Source organism: Haliotis rubra, unplaced genomic scaffold (genome assembly GCF_003918875.1).
Source record: "Haliotis rubra isolate DU_JTF1 unplaced genomic scaffold, ASM391887v1 Scf276, whole genome shotgun sequence".
In the NCBI taxonomy this organism is placed as follows: Eukaryota; Metazoa; Mollusca; class Gastropoda; order Lepetellida; family Haliotidae; genus Haliotis; species Haliotis rubra.
Genome location: NW_025766847.1, coordinates 554,122 through 567,887, shown reverse-complemented (window position 1 = coordinate 567,887; position 13,766 = coordinate 554,122). Strand labels below are relative to the sequence as shown.

Genomic DNA, 13,766 nt, shown 5'->3' with positions numbered 1-13,766 from the left:
ACATGTGGGTTCGTATCCCGCCGTTGCCTCAGTGGAGATTCCTTGCAACTTTGTGTGATGTGAGGTGTTTCGGTAAGGAATCAGGATCATATCAGTTGGGTCGCTGAAAAGGGCTTAGCTGAGCGGGGCACTCTCATGGCGAGAGAAAGGCAGCCGATGCAATTCCCCTTGGGAGAAGCGCAACATCATCTTTCAATTTCACCCTTGGGGAATTGTGGCTGCCGGGGACATTTTATTACTTTTAGAATTGTGGCTGCGGGGACATTTTATTACTTTTTAGAACCTTTCTATCTTTCTATAGGTATATTCGCGGTCATAGTGGCCCAATAGTGTCACGTGTGGCCGGGGGAGTTAACTGGGGATTCAAAAGTAGTCTATACAATGGGGGCGAGATCTAAGGGCCTGACAAAAGCTTTATTTGTGAAATAAAGCTTTACAGAAGCTTTTGTTGGACTTGATCTCGGACAATCATTCTATATACTACTGAGACTGTGACTTGGCTGATTCAGTGTTATCCTGCCCCTCAGGTATGGAGGCTTGTATCTGTGCTTGCCTGGTCCAGACTATTTCCAGGCCACACTAATTAAGGTTGTAATATTGAGGGTACCAACCTCACTAAGTCTAGGCTTTCGTCACACCACACAGTTTGTCTTGGTGTCCAATTCAACAACTCCGGAGTCTTGTCAGTGTACACAGCAGAACAAGTAAATTAGACTTTCATACATACTTAAGATTTTCATATAAAATGTGTGATCATGTGTGCTCATGAGCTTAATACAAGATATTTTATTGATTTGATACACTTTGTACGAAAGAAAAGATATGTTTCATCACTGAAGTTTTGGCATGTGGAGATCAGATGAGCATTTCCTGTCATCCAGCCATGCAGTATACCAGTTGACAAGGCCTGACATCCAGCATATTGCCTACTGCAGTATCAAATAACATTTGATCACTCACTCATTGGTAATTAAACAATTGGAGCTTAAACCTTTCAACTGTAGCAAATTATCAGATAATTGTGAAACAAATGTATCTTCTGTTGAATATCCATCACAAAGTGTGACTATCCTTACCCAGATAATAGAAAGTGCATTTATAATGCGCTAAACTCCATTACCTAGGTGAAAGGTCATAGCGCTAACAATCAAACCACAGCACATTATTATCCAAGATAACCGACGCTGCCTGTGAGGTGCAAGAAGGTTAATAGTCACATGACCTGTGAAGATCCGGGTTAGAATTGATCTTCAGTAACCCATGTTTGTCGTAGGTGACTATCGTGATCGGGTGGTCCGACTTGCTGACTTAGTTGACACATGTCTTTGTATCGATGCTCATGCTGGTGATCCCTGGATTTATTTACAGACCGCCGCCCCCTATAGCTGGCATATTGCTGAGTGTGGCGTTAAACTAAACTCACTCACCTAATAGTCATATGACTTATCCCATGACTCATCACCGGGTACCCATTTTCTGCTGGGTGAACAGAGGCAATTTTGAACAAACTGACTTGCCTATGGTGAGACAACATGTATGACATGTGCTTCGTTGTGGGGCAGGACTGAAGTCGAAGAAAGCCTCAGGAGTCAAGCTGCCAAATACGTTGCTTAACATAACCTGATTGTACCTGAACTCTATGCACAGAACCACACCAGCACATGTAACTGACTGTTTCTCCTGGTCTGCCACTGGTTTGCCTCGCTAGACTGGATTAGTGCACCTCCAGAGAATAAAACAGACAATTTTAATGTTGAAAGATATTATATTGTTTAGCTTGAGACCGTCAAGCCATAATATGTGACATAAGGTAGAATAACATCTACAGCAAAAGTACAATCCAACATGGTGGTACAAGCAAAGAGGAAAATATAATCATAAATAAACAAACTTGGAGCATTCTTTCATTCCTTGACTAGATATACATGTAAGATCTACTAAAGAAATACTAGTCTACAGTGTTTGGGGGTAAACAGTGGTGTTATCCATCCACACTTCACATACTATACTCACTATTTCAGTGTTGAATCATAACATGAATTTGTATTGAAGTGACAGTTTTATGAACTGTGTTTGTCAAACATGTAGAACTGCACCCATGAACACCTGGTTAAAGAATCAATTTGATATCTACATTTTTTCCAAAGCTCCACATTAGCAAGATCTTCCTAAGGTTTTAGGGACTGGTCATTTATTATAAGGGGGTGCGGGGGTCAGTGAGATTAGTCTATCACATTTTGATTACCTTCCCCTAAGTTTTTGTAACAAACCCAATGGTTGCGATAAATATCATTGACACTATTCACAGTGTCATTTTGTTCATAACCCCTTATATATATGACTGACTGAGTTTAGTTTTTAAGCCGATTTTAGCAATATTCCAGCAATATCACAGCGGGGACACCAGAAATGGGCTTAACACATTGTGCCCATGTGGGGAATCGAACCCGTGTCTTCGGCGTGACGAGCCAACACTTTAACCACTAGGCTACCCCACTGCCCCCTTTATATATATGAGCAGTCCCTTAGTGAAGTATAGAAAGCATACACTATCATGATATCACCCCATGCATGCAGTATTAGTTCTGTATGACCATGATAACAGTCTGAGACTTCTCTCCAAGATCTGACAAACCCTCCACAGGACGTGACCGGTCGAACACTGAGTAAACCTGGATACCCAACCAGAGATAGCATTCTAAAACAATTCAGCTGAAATACATTCGTAATTTTGTCAACACAATGAGTTCCTTTCATTGTTATATGTATGACTTCAGACTCATGTGCAGACATACTGATGTTATGTTAAAATAACCTCGATAAATATCCCTGTGTTTTCGCTTTTTGTTGATCGTTTAGGTTTAGTGTTCATCAATGATGGAGTGTAGCATATCATTAGTTTGTCCTCATTCAGAACTGTAAGTTTACATTCCTATGTCATGGAGATGACACAACTTTATGGATGATCAACTTCTTTGTTTTAACAATACCGACGTTTCGGTATAGGTTCTTATACCGTTTTCAAGCATGAGAATAAGGTATAAGAACCTATACTGATACGTCGCTATTGTTAAAATACAGAAGTTGATCATCCATAAAGTTGTGTCATCTCTATACCAGCAACTTCTAGAATGCCACTCAAACAAATCCTTTGTCATGATTCAGAAAAGCAAAATATGTTACCGGTACTCTAAATTGTTCACTTGCTTAGAAAACCTAGAAAATTTCACCTTTTGAGACTTCCTGTGGAAGGATAAAGGTACTGCATTTGAAGAAGACATCAAAGTTTAATGAGGTGGGTATAACTTAAAAGTTTCATCATTTTCTACGTGTTTACAGTGTTCGAATTAGCTGCCAGTAGATTATCCATAGACCACTAATCTCTCCATTTTCTTTACTCCAGCTGTCAATATGGTAACATGCATCAAAATATTTATATAATGTAAATATAACATTGTGAACCTATCTCAATCTAAAGCAAAGAGCCACACTGTAAAGAGAATTCATCAAATTAAAAAATATCAGCAAGAGATAAGCATACAAGTGTTCAGACTTTACTGTGCTGTAATACTGTTAGAGAGGTTCCACCTCAACAGTAACTATGGCAACACACTAAAGCTATTTCGAACACTGTAATGGGCAATATACCACACTACTTTTCTCACTACATACAGCTGAGATAATGATAACTACAACTAAGTCCAGTATAATACCATACATATTTATGAAATTCTGTAGAGAAAGCCATTACATGACAATTTTAACAGTTACTCAGTCATACCAACTGAAATGCTATGAAGTTGATACTTCCAGTCACTCGCCTCTAGCAACATGTCACAGCTACTTCTCATGATACAAACATCTCTATCTTCCATTTACCTATTGAATACATATTCACAACTGACATGACAGCATCCGTCCATCCACTATGTCACACACTGACATCCTGTTCCTCTATGAATGATCTGTGATGAAAAAAATCAACTTTTAAACCGCCAAATAAAACAAGTACCAAGGGGCAAAAAAGAAAGCAGTGTTGTATGAAAGGCTGCCTGTCAAGCTGTGCTCGTAGATTACTTCTAACAAGGGACCAGCCTTCAAATTCACAAGAGTCCTGTATGTAAACACTACTTCATTGTGTTGAGAACAAGTATAAACCCAGTGATGGTAGTCATCATGGTCTAGTACCATTTGATTGCTCTTATTCCAAAATAGCTCACAACACTTCCACATTGTTACAAATAGGAACTGAATAATGTAAACATACTGAACATTATTTTAAAGCAGGACTGGGAACTGAGTCTTTAAGGAATGGAGAAATACAGTTATCCCTAATTCTCGGGATTAGTTTTAAATAGATCTGAATTTCAAAGGCAGGAATGGGTGAGGTTTAGTTTGTATGGACTTCCCAAAAAAACATGAAACAAATGTGTGCAAGTCTGCACTGATGTCACAACTCTAGCAACAAGTATCACATAGCGATGAAGCTTACACTTCATACTGCTTTACAAATATGGTTATTATTCATATTCAAGGTATTCATAAATATTAAATACATGTATCGCATATTGAAAGAACTTCATATGTGCACCGATATACATGTTAGGATAAGTGACAGTTATTGTTATGATTACAACTTGGTACAAAGCAAGAGAGAATGAGGGAATGAGTGAGAATGGTTTTGACAATATTCCAGCAATATCACCAGAAAATTGGCTTCATACATTGTATCCAAGTGGGCAATCAAACCTCGGTCTTTGGTGTAACATGTGAACACTTCAACTACTAGGCTACCGCCTGTCAGTAATTAGGAACTATCACATTGTTAATATTGCCAGTAAAAAGAAAGCAACTGAACTATATACTGAACATATAACAGTATTTTGAAATTAGTAGTATTGGTAATGCAAACAAATTCCCAAAAGTCTTCTCAAGAACAAATACCAGTGGGTGAAATAATCTCAAAATATTGCTGGCCAGGTGGTCTATTACAAGGTTCACTAGCCTAAATATGTCAGCATACTTAACCAGAAGTCTGATTCTTCCTTGGTATGAAGCAAACATAAATCTTAACATGGGTTATCATTTCTAAGGACATACAACTTCTTTGTTATAAACTAGGCAACGTTTGGGTGTACAGTGTGATGCTTGATAATGGTGTAAGTATCTACATCGAAATGTTACATATATTGTAATAAAGAAGTTGTATATCCTCAGAACTATAGCCCTTGTTAGCAAACCAACTTCTAAATGCTACTCACAGAAGTTGTAAATCTCAGTTGCCAGTCTGGCTAGGACCATTTCAGAATCTTCAGCCTGACTGCAAGTTGTACAGCAAAGTGCTATCAGGCAGGTGACTATTTCACACACTGACATATACACGTCTTCGCATGCTAACATTAACATGTTCTCTACACTCTACTGCTCCATCAAGGGGTACTGCTGCTGAGTCATCCAACACAGTGAATCAAGTCTCTTTTGCAAACCCAAATAAAATCGTCCCATTCTAATTCCTAGACAATGGTCAATTTCCTTCTGAATTTTTTTTGGAAAATAAATACTAAACACTGTTAAACAAAGGTATCATATCTGCCTAATCAACCCTCCCTGGATCATAGAAAATAAACTAATGGGTGGGGAGGAGGGGAGGTTCTTATTGAAAGCTTAAAAAGAATTTTTGTCAGTGATTGAGCAGTAGAGAACAAATATTGATGAAACTAAAACCTTTCTAATACTTCAGATTTTATCATATTCCCTGTGTACATTGCTGTTTCTGTAAGAAATGATTAACATATGGGCGGTCATGTGTTATGTCTTAGTTTTAAGTTTGGACTGGTTACAAGGACCATAGTAACAAACTGGTCTTCGAGTTGGTCAGGGGGCATTCACTGGAGCACAGCGCTAAATATAGCTAATACAGTATTCATCAAACTGCCACCTCCTTCTCTTTGACTGGGCTGTGGTGCAAGCCCGGACACATGAGAGGCACGAGAAGACAAGCAACACTAGCTATTGAGCTCATGGAATGACTTTGTCCGTGTGACGCGAGACACATGGGCATCATAGAGAATATTGTTGACCCGGAAGTAGTGTGGGTTCTCTCCCTCTTTCAGTTCCGGATCATAACCTGCGATGTCCTCCATGTTGATTGGACACTGATCACAAACTGCAGCAACATTATCAGGACTGTTTAACATATCATTATTGTTCGTTCTTGCCTCCTCTGGATTCAGCGATGACTGTGTTTGATGGTTGGCAACTGAACACCCAGGAATGGACAACTGGTTCTGATTGGCTCCAGGACCACAGACCAGACTTTGATTGACTAGTTGAGCTTGTTGCCAAGGCAACAGATGAGGATCACAGTTTGCAGAGGAAGTTCCTTCTCCAGTGAAGCCCTGAACATGTACAAGAAATACCTTTTCTTCAAAACAGATCATCTTTAATATGCATAACACTTCAACAATGTTTTCCAGTCTTTTGGTCGTCACAAACGTAACACCAAATGGTAATAAACTTTAATCTATGGAAGAAAGTACATCTGAACTTCAAAAATACACCTCTGAAGTATTTCTTTAAGTCTTCATAACTGCATGATATATTTTACTGCTACAAATTTCATGGCCATCTAAAGAATACGAGAAGATAATTCCTAAAGTAAATAAAAAAGACTCACAGTGGATTTTGAACTTTTTAACAAGATGTTTCCATAACACAATATTACTTCATCAAAGTATCTAAGTAACTATGTCCAAAACTTCCCCCTAAATCAACTATTTTCACCAACCTGAGATGCATCTCTTTTAACCAATCCTTCCTCCTGACTTCTTCTGGCCGATCTGAAAACAGACATCACCATGATAAATCTTACCGTTATCATCATTTGTTTGTTACTGCTCCTTTTTTCATGATCCTGATGACCCAGATATGATACTCTTCATTCATTTATTGCAGAACACTACATTAGCCCTTAGTTATCACCAATACACACTTCACTGGCCTTACACTTAAAGTTAAGGTAACAAGTACTCACTCAATATGGAGTTTGTTGATGCGTTTTGATATTGGAAGACAGTCATCGCAGTCTTCTTCCAAGTCACTGCGAGGACGTTTTCGACAAACACTGAAGTGGAAAGTGACACAGTGTTTATTAGTTGTAACATAACAATGTGGAAACAAAGGGCTGGTGTAAATAAAAGTTGCAATTCAGGTTGATAACACATAATGAAATGTATGACATGAAAGATGCATTATAATTTGCTGCAGAATCAGTTGTACACAACAAAGTGTAATCGGGGATCCTGGAGAGATGATAGATCAAAATATTAAACATACACACACATAACTGAATTTGCCCATAGTGCCCGACATTGAGTCCCTTGCCAAAACCAAAGAGGCTGAATCTGTCCATCCTTTTTCATCATATTTAAAATCTCATTAAAATTAGGTCTCTTACTCCAATATGAAACATCTCACTGAAAAGAGTTTATAAAACATCCATAGGTCTCATGATTTGTGCTATGAGTGAACTATTAGGTGTATAAGTGATACCATTCACATACAATGGGATGTGCAAAATATCCACAATTGTCATTGAACTGTAGCAAATGTTTCAAGACCAAGAAATCTGAAATTGGAAGCTCCTATGTAGGGTTTATGAGAAAGGTTTTACCACAGTATTGGGTAATATGGGAGCAAGGATTCTTTCTCTCTAAATTGGGCATGATGGGCCAAACAATATCATACTTTCTCTGATACTCTTAAATTCTACTTCTCAGATCCTGAGATTGATTCAACTTTGAATCTGATACATGCCAGTCATTGACTTCATATTTTGGGATTTATCAGTTTACTGATGGATTCAGACAAAACTCACTTGGCATGTTTCATGTTTGTCTGTGTCATTGGCGTCTTGTCAAAAATGACCCTACGTTTTTCTTCACATGCTGCTTAAAAGGCCCCAACTAAAATGGACATATCTTCTTGGTAACAATGGAGAAATGGGACTCCAAATCCACTGTCAGTTTAATAGAACGCCCAAAGAAACAGCTGGCCTTTGAAAAGCAAATCAATAAGCAACATATTTATTTACATGAAAGAGCAGTTGCTCTTAATACATGTAATGAAATTTCTCCAATTTATCCCTGATATATTTTAACGTACTTTCAACGTTATATGCGACGGAGTAAAACAATCACAATGGTCGAATTCACAATAGCTTGGATCAAACCTAACTGCCACAGTGCAAGTTGTTCCTTTGAGGCTGATAGAAGAGATTTAAAGCGAAACATTTCTTGCAACTTGGAAATATTAGTTAAAATAGTTGACACGCTTATAGAGTTACCTAGCAGCAGCCATTACAACAGGAAAGGCTAACACCAAGTGTGTTTTCATGAGTTGGCATGATTGTAAATTTTAGACGGAAGTGGCAACTGACTGAAACCAAAGGGAGGTTACTCTAAAACATTTTGAAGGAGATTTTGAGGCCCTTTTAAGGTTATGATTGAAAGAAACAGTTGATCAATATTGTTCTTGGCTCACCTGAATTTGTGGCTAATATATACAATATACAGGAAAGGGTTCCTTACGTACGCTGACATCGAGATCGATCCCAGGTATGTAAAAAATTAGGTGGGGGGTACGTAAGGAACTCTAACCCAATGCACATATTCTTTCGTCAATGCACTATTAAGTCTTTGTGTTCTCGAGATATATGAAGAAACTAACTTAAAAAACATTGCAAATATTACACTTGTATAATACGTACAAAGAATTATTGGAAGAAAAGACTAAATCTGAGGCAGAAAATAAATCATGTGTGCTAACAGTCAGGTGAACAGTGCTGAGATGGAAATGGCTGCACCGAGAGAGTGATGCTTGAAGTTGCAGGAGTTAATTATGAGTGTAATTAGTACAAATGACACCAATACACCATCGCCATTTTTGATATGATGGTAACTAAGAAAGGGTTCCCCTTTATATACTGAACCACAAAAGAAACGTCGCAACGATAGCGGTATCTTAAAGCACACACTTTAATTCACTCTAATTAACAATCAAAACGGAGGATTCAGTTCAAACTTGACAGTTATGGTTACCACATTGTCGGGAATCACAATTAGAGTTCAAACAAACAAAATCATCAAGAATAGTACCATTAAGATACCCCAAAGTCAGTATTGTGTGTGGCCTCTATGGGCATCGATGAAAGTGTTGCATCGTCTGTGCATGGAATGAATTAGCCGGCTGACGAAGGCTATATGCACTTGGGTCCATACTCTGTGAAATGCCTGATTGAGTCAAGCAGCAGTTGTCGGCCTTGGGTGGAGGTCATTCAGTCTTCTTTGAATCTCGCCCCAAAGGTGTTCTATTGGACTCAAATTCGGACTGAGTGCAGGCTATTGTATGGTTTGGATGCCATGTTGTCTTAGGAAGTCCAATGTTACTCCGGCAGTGTGGGCAAGAGCGTTGTCCTGCTGGAAGATATGATTTCTGTAACTTCCAAAGTGTGGCACAACGTGGGGTCTTATGCCTTGGTCAATATAGCGAGCAGCTGTCATGTGATTTCCTCATCCTGGACCGAGATTCTGGAACACCACGGTTTCCACTGTCTGGTTCAGACCGATTGCATCCCACATCATCATGCTTGGACCACCCCACGAGTCTATTTCAACAATACAAGCCTTCACCATACTCTCACTCTTCCATCGACTGTCGAAACACAATATCGGCTTTCATGAGAAAAATGTAAAGTTCTCCATTGTCGATAACGCCAATTTCGATGCTGAGTTTCCCATTGCAGTCGGTTTTGGCGGTGATGAGCGGTGAGGACAGGACTACGATATGGCCTGTGACAGCAGAGGTTTCTTCCGCGCAAACGTCGACGCACTGTATCGGCACTGATGGGTCTGTTGTGAGTCCCAATGGTCTGGCGTGCTGTTTCCGTCGCTCTGGGGAAGCGATACTGCAGTTGGTGGCGCACAACCTGTCGGTCTTGACGTTGTGATGTTACTGAAGGTCGCCCACTGCGTGGACGGCCTTGGATGCTGTTAGTGACCTGATACCACTCCTGCAGTCGGTAGGTTGTCCCAACATCAACATTAAAATGATTGGCTACCCTCAGTGCAGTCTGGCCAGCTTGTAATTGTCCCAAGACTTGATTCCTCTGATCCCTCGTAAGTCGTGCCATGGCGACTGATTAAAAACAAAATGATTTCAGGCGCGTTTGGCACTCGCTTTCATTGGTAGGGTTGTCACGATACGCACGGGCATTTTCGTTTTCACGAATGTCATACGAAACCTTTTACCAAGTCTGCCTTTTTAGGTGCGTTATATGCCTTTTCATCAGAAAACACACTGATGTTGGTAATAACTGTCAATTTGGATTGAAAAACATGTTAACAAACTGATACAATCATAATATAAACACCATGTTGTAAAAACAAAATCTTTCATTTGGTTTTGAAAAGCGACGTTTCTTTTCAGGTTCAGTATATATTCACCAGCATTGAAAACGCACCAGTCTAAAATTGTCCATATTTTCATAAAGATGGATTTCAGCATGACAATTAACAATGAATATGACTAACATGAAGTCACAGGGCATGTCCAGTTGAAAAAATGTTTTAGAAACGAGTTCCTGTTCACATAATAATCGTAACTCAAAAACGCAACAACATGCACCCACGCCATGAAAAAAGCGAATTTCGTTCTGAAATTATGCTGACTGTGACCTTAAAAGCAGGTGTATGAAAAACAATTGTCATTTCTTCACTAACGATTGTGAAACGAGGGCAGAGACACCTCAGGAAATAGAGCGTGCACTAGGCATGATTCAGGTTGGCACAGCAGCAGAGATATTGCTCGACGACTTGGATGTAGCCACTCCACCATCGTTAGGCTTCATAGACGACATCAGCAGACAGGCAGCACCCGTGACTTCCACGACCTTGACAACATGTCACGACGCGCCGTCAAGATTTCCATATTGTCCATGACCATGTCCCTGATCGAATTCTGCTGCATTAGCTAATTCAAGGTCGACGTGGGGTCATCAGCGCCGACACCGGGCGACGCCGTCTACTCGCTGCGGGGCTCCATGCTTAATGTTATTACATTGGACCAATTCTGATTGACAGATATCGTAATGAGCGTATACAATGGGTTAACAAGCATGTTCAATGGGGGTTACAACACTGGCATGGTGTGGTATTCACCGACGAGTCACGTTTTCACCTACGTAATGCGTAGTGTGTCGTTCAGACAGACCGTTGGGATGGTGAGAGTATCATGGTCTGGGGTGGAATAAGTTACATTACACGACTGCATTCATGTCTGTCAAAGGAGAGTTATTTACTGTTTTACTACCGTGGCCAGATTCTTCAGAATCACGTCGTACCATTCTTCAATCACCACCAAGATGTCCATACTTTTCAATAGGACAACGCACGGGCACACACAGCTAAACTTTCCATGCAGTATCTGGCCCAGCAACACATCCAGGTAATTCATTGGCCAGCAAAGTCACCAGATTTATCCCCTATTGAGCACTTGTGGGACGAAATTGGTCAACATCTTTCGCGGCGACAACAGATGCGAAACATCCGGGACCTTGAGGAGTAGAGTGCCATCCCCCAGGAGTAGAATGCCATCCCCCAGAACACTATTCTGATGCTTATTGACTTAATGAAGAGACGTTGCACTGCATGTGTGAATGCAAATGGCAAATACAAATTGTGTTTGATCCTTTCTGACTGTGAAACAATTAAATGAGTGAGCGTTTCTTCTGTGTTGTTGTTTTTGTCAGTCATCCATCTGTTATTATCCACTAAAAAATATCAATTGCTTACATGTGCTTTTAGCACAGTGGTGTAGTGGTTAGCATGCTGGCCTCTCACGCCAAAGGGCCGAGATCGAATCCCGGTGGAGACACCCAAAATGTGTGACCTGGGTTTCATACTGTGGTCTCTCCCTGGGCAAGGCATTTCGTCCATATTGCACTCAGTCCACCAAGCTGTTTAAAATGGGTACCTGAGAAGCGGATGTACGGACCTATAGCTGCTTTGAAAGTACAATTCCTTCAGGGTAATAATGTGACATCTGAGAACAGCATTGCGTTGGATCCTAGGCGCAAAAATTAGCATTATTAGTATACTCCTAATAAAAGTTAAGCTTGTTGTGCCACAAATGTGCCACACATTTGTAGTCTCATTACATTTTCATTTATTGAAATTGCAAATCATGGAATGATGCAATAGAAAAGTGAAACATGTACACACGATTAACAAAATGAAATGAAATGTTATTGAGCAATAATGGACTTACAAATAATCAAAAGCATGTACCCGTGAAACAGTCGTGCAAAACGTGCTGCATTGATGGAGCAAAATGTAAACATTAAGGTTCAAGTCAGTTTTGGACAGTGAAGCAGTGTTCAGTAACGCGTATGACCACCATGAGCACAAATGCAAACTTCTACACGTCTTTGCATTGACCAAATGAGGCTTTAAAGTTGCTGCTGTAGAATGTTCTGCCATTCACTCTGTAACGCCTGCTCAAGGTCATCCAGTGTCTGGGGCTGAACATGGAGACCGTAAACACGACTTCGACTTAATGTTCCAAGCATGTTCAATGAAATGAAGATCAAGTGACCCTGCAGGCCAGGCCATATGTGTGATGTTGATCTAAACAACATCGTTAACAACTCTTTCTCGGGCATTATCATCCATGGACGGGCATTATCATCCATGAAAATGAAGTTAGGACCCGCTTGTTGTGCAAGAAGAATGATTACAGGTAGGTTTACACCGATCAGGGTGCATGTGTGAAGAGTGGAGTGATGTGATGTTGTCAATGTTATCAGATAAATCAATTTGACAGTCACTAAAGGTTATATATTCTTTGAATATTTACCTTTCAGTAACATGTCGGCAAAAATCGCTATCGAGATTGATAAAGATATTACACTGAAAATACTTCTTGCTTAATTTTTTGTGAGGAGTATATTATTATTATTTAGTAATCTCAACTTGTGTAAGTGGTGTGTTTTCAATGCTGGTGACTATATCTTATTGATCTGAATTAAGGAATTACCAATAATAGCCTTTAAATAAAAAGACTCTATCCTTATATGTTGTATTTTAATTCACACGCATTGGAAGTGAGTACCATGGCTACTTCGTAAGCCAACATGAGGTGGATATCTCAGAGGCCTTGCAAGAATTAATGGAGTTTGTTATAAGCAAACAAATGACAAGCATGGTCGCCTTTTGTGGCAAGCATGGGTTGCTGAAGACCTATTCTACCCCGGATCTTCACGGCTCCTTTCACTGTGATGTTTAGGAATGTCTGAAAAGACCAGACCGTCATATATTGCATGCATATATACTACCGACAGTATATGAAAACCCTGCTACATTTGAAACAGTTATGTTATATTGAGTTGCTAACAGAATATATACATTGAACAAATGTCAGGATCTGGTACGTCCCCGATGTTTTGCAATGCATTCTGTACAACAACCAAGCGTGACATCCAACAAACTGTCAATATGGGAAAGGTCAGGTCACGCAAGGCTTCTGTTTCTTTGCTGCTACAGAAGGTTTCTTGAATTGGATCGATGGGAACTGGTTTTGTCATCAGTAAAGTCAAAGTTTATCCCCATACAACGTTTGGTCTGTTTAATATTCGAACTATATGAGGCTGGCCTGAAAATAACTGACTCTCGACCAGATCAGCCAGTGATTGACACCTGGATCATAAATCC

At 39.8% G+C, this 13,766-nt stretch overlaps 1 protein-coding gene across 3 annotated transcripts; it reads right to left on the bottom strand.

The window, feature by feature from the left end:
- Window positions 1-1,745: 1,745 nt before the first annotated feature.
- On the bottom strand, window positions 1,746-8,431 carry LOC124280910. 3 transcript variants are annotated; one of them, XM_046716897.1, is made up of 5 exons: window positions 8,345-8,431; window positions 7,877-7,964; window positions 7,034-7,123; window positions 6,788-6,839; window positions 1,746-6,398 (listed from the first exon to the last, which is right to left on the bottom strand). In XM_046716897.1, the coding sequence occupies exons 2-5, from the start codon at window positions 7,903-7,905 to the stop codon at window positions 6,006-6,008; spliced, it is 564 nt and encodes a 187-aa protein (XP_046572853.1). In that variant the 5' UTR covers window positions 7,906-7,964; window positions 8,345-8,431; the 3' UTR covers window positions 1,746-6,005. The 3 variants fall into 3 exon arrangements, with proteins under 3 accessions (XP_046572853.1, XP_046572854.1, XP_046572852.1); XM_046716898.1 differs by having other exon boundaries at window positions 7,877-8,054; window positions 8,345-8,430; XM_046716896.1 differs by lacking the exon at window positions 7,877-7,964.
- Window positions 8,432-13,766: the final 5,335 nt, after the last annotated feature.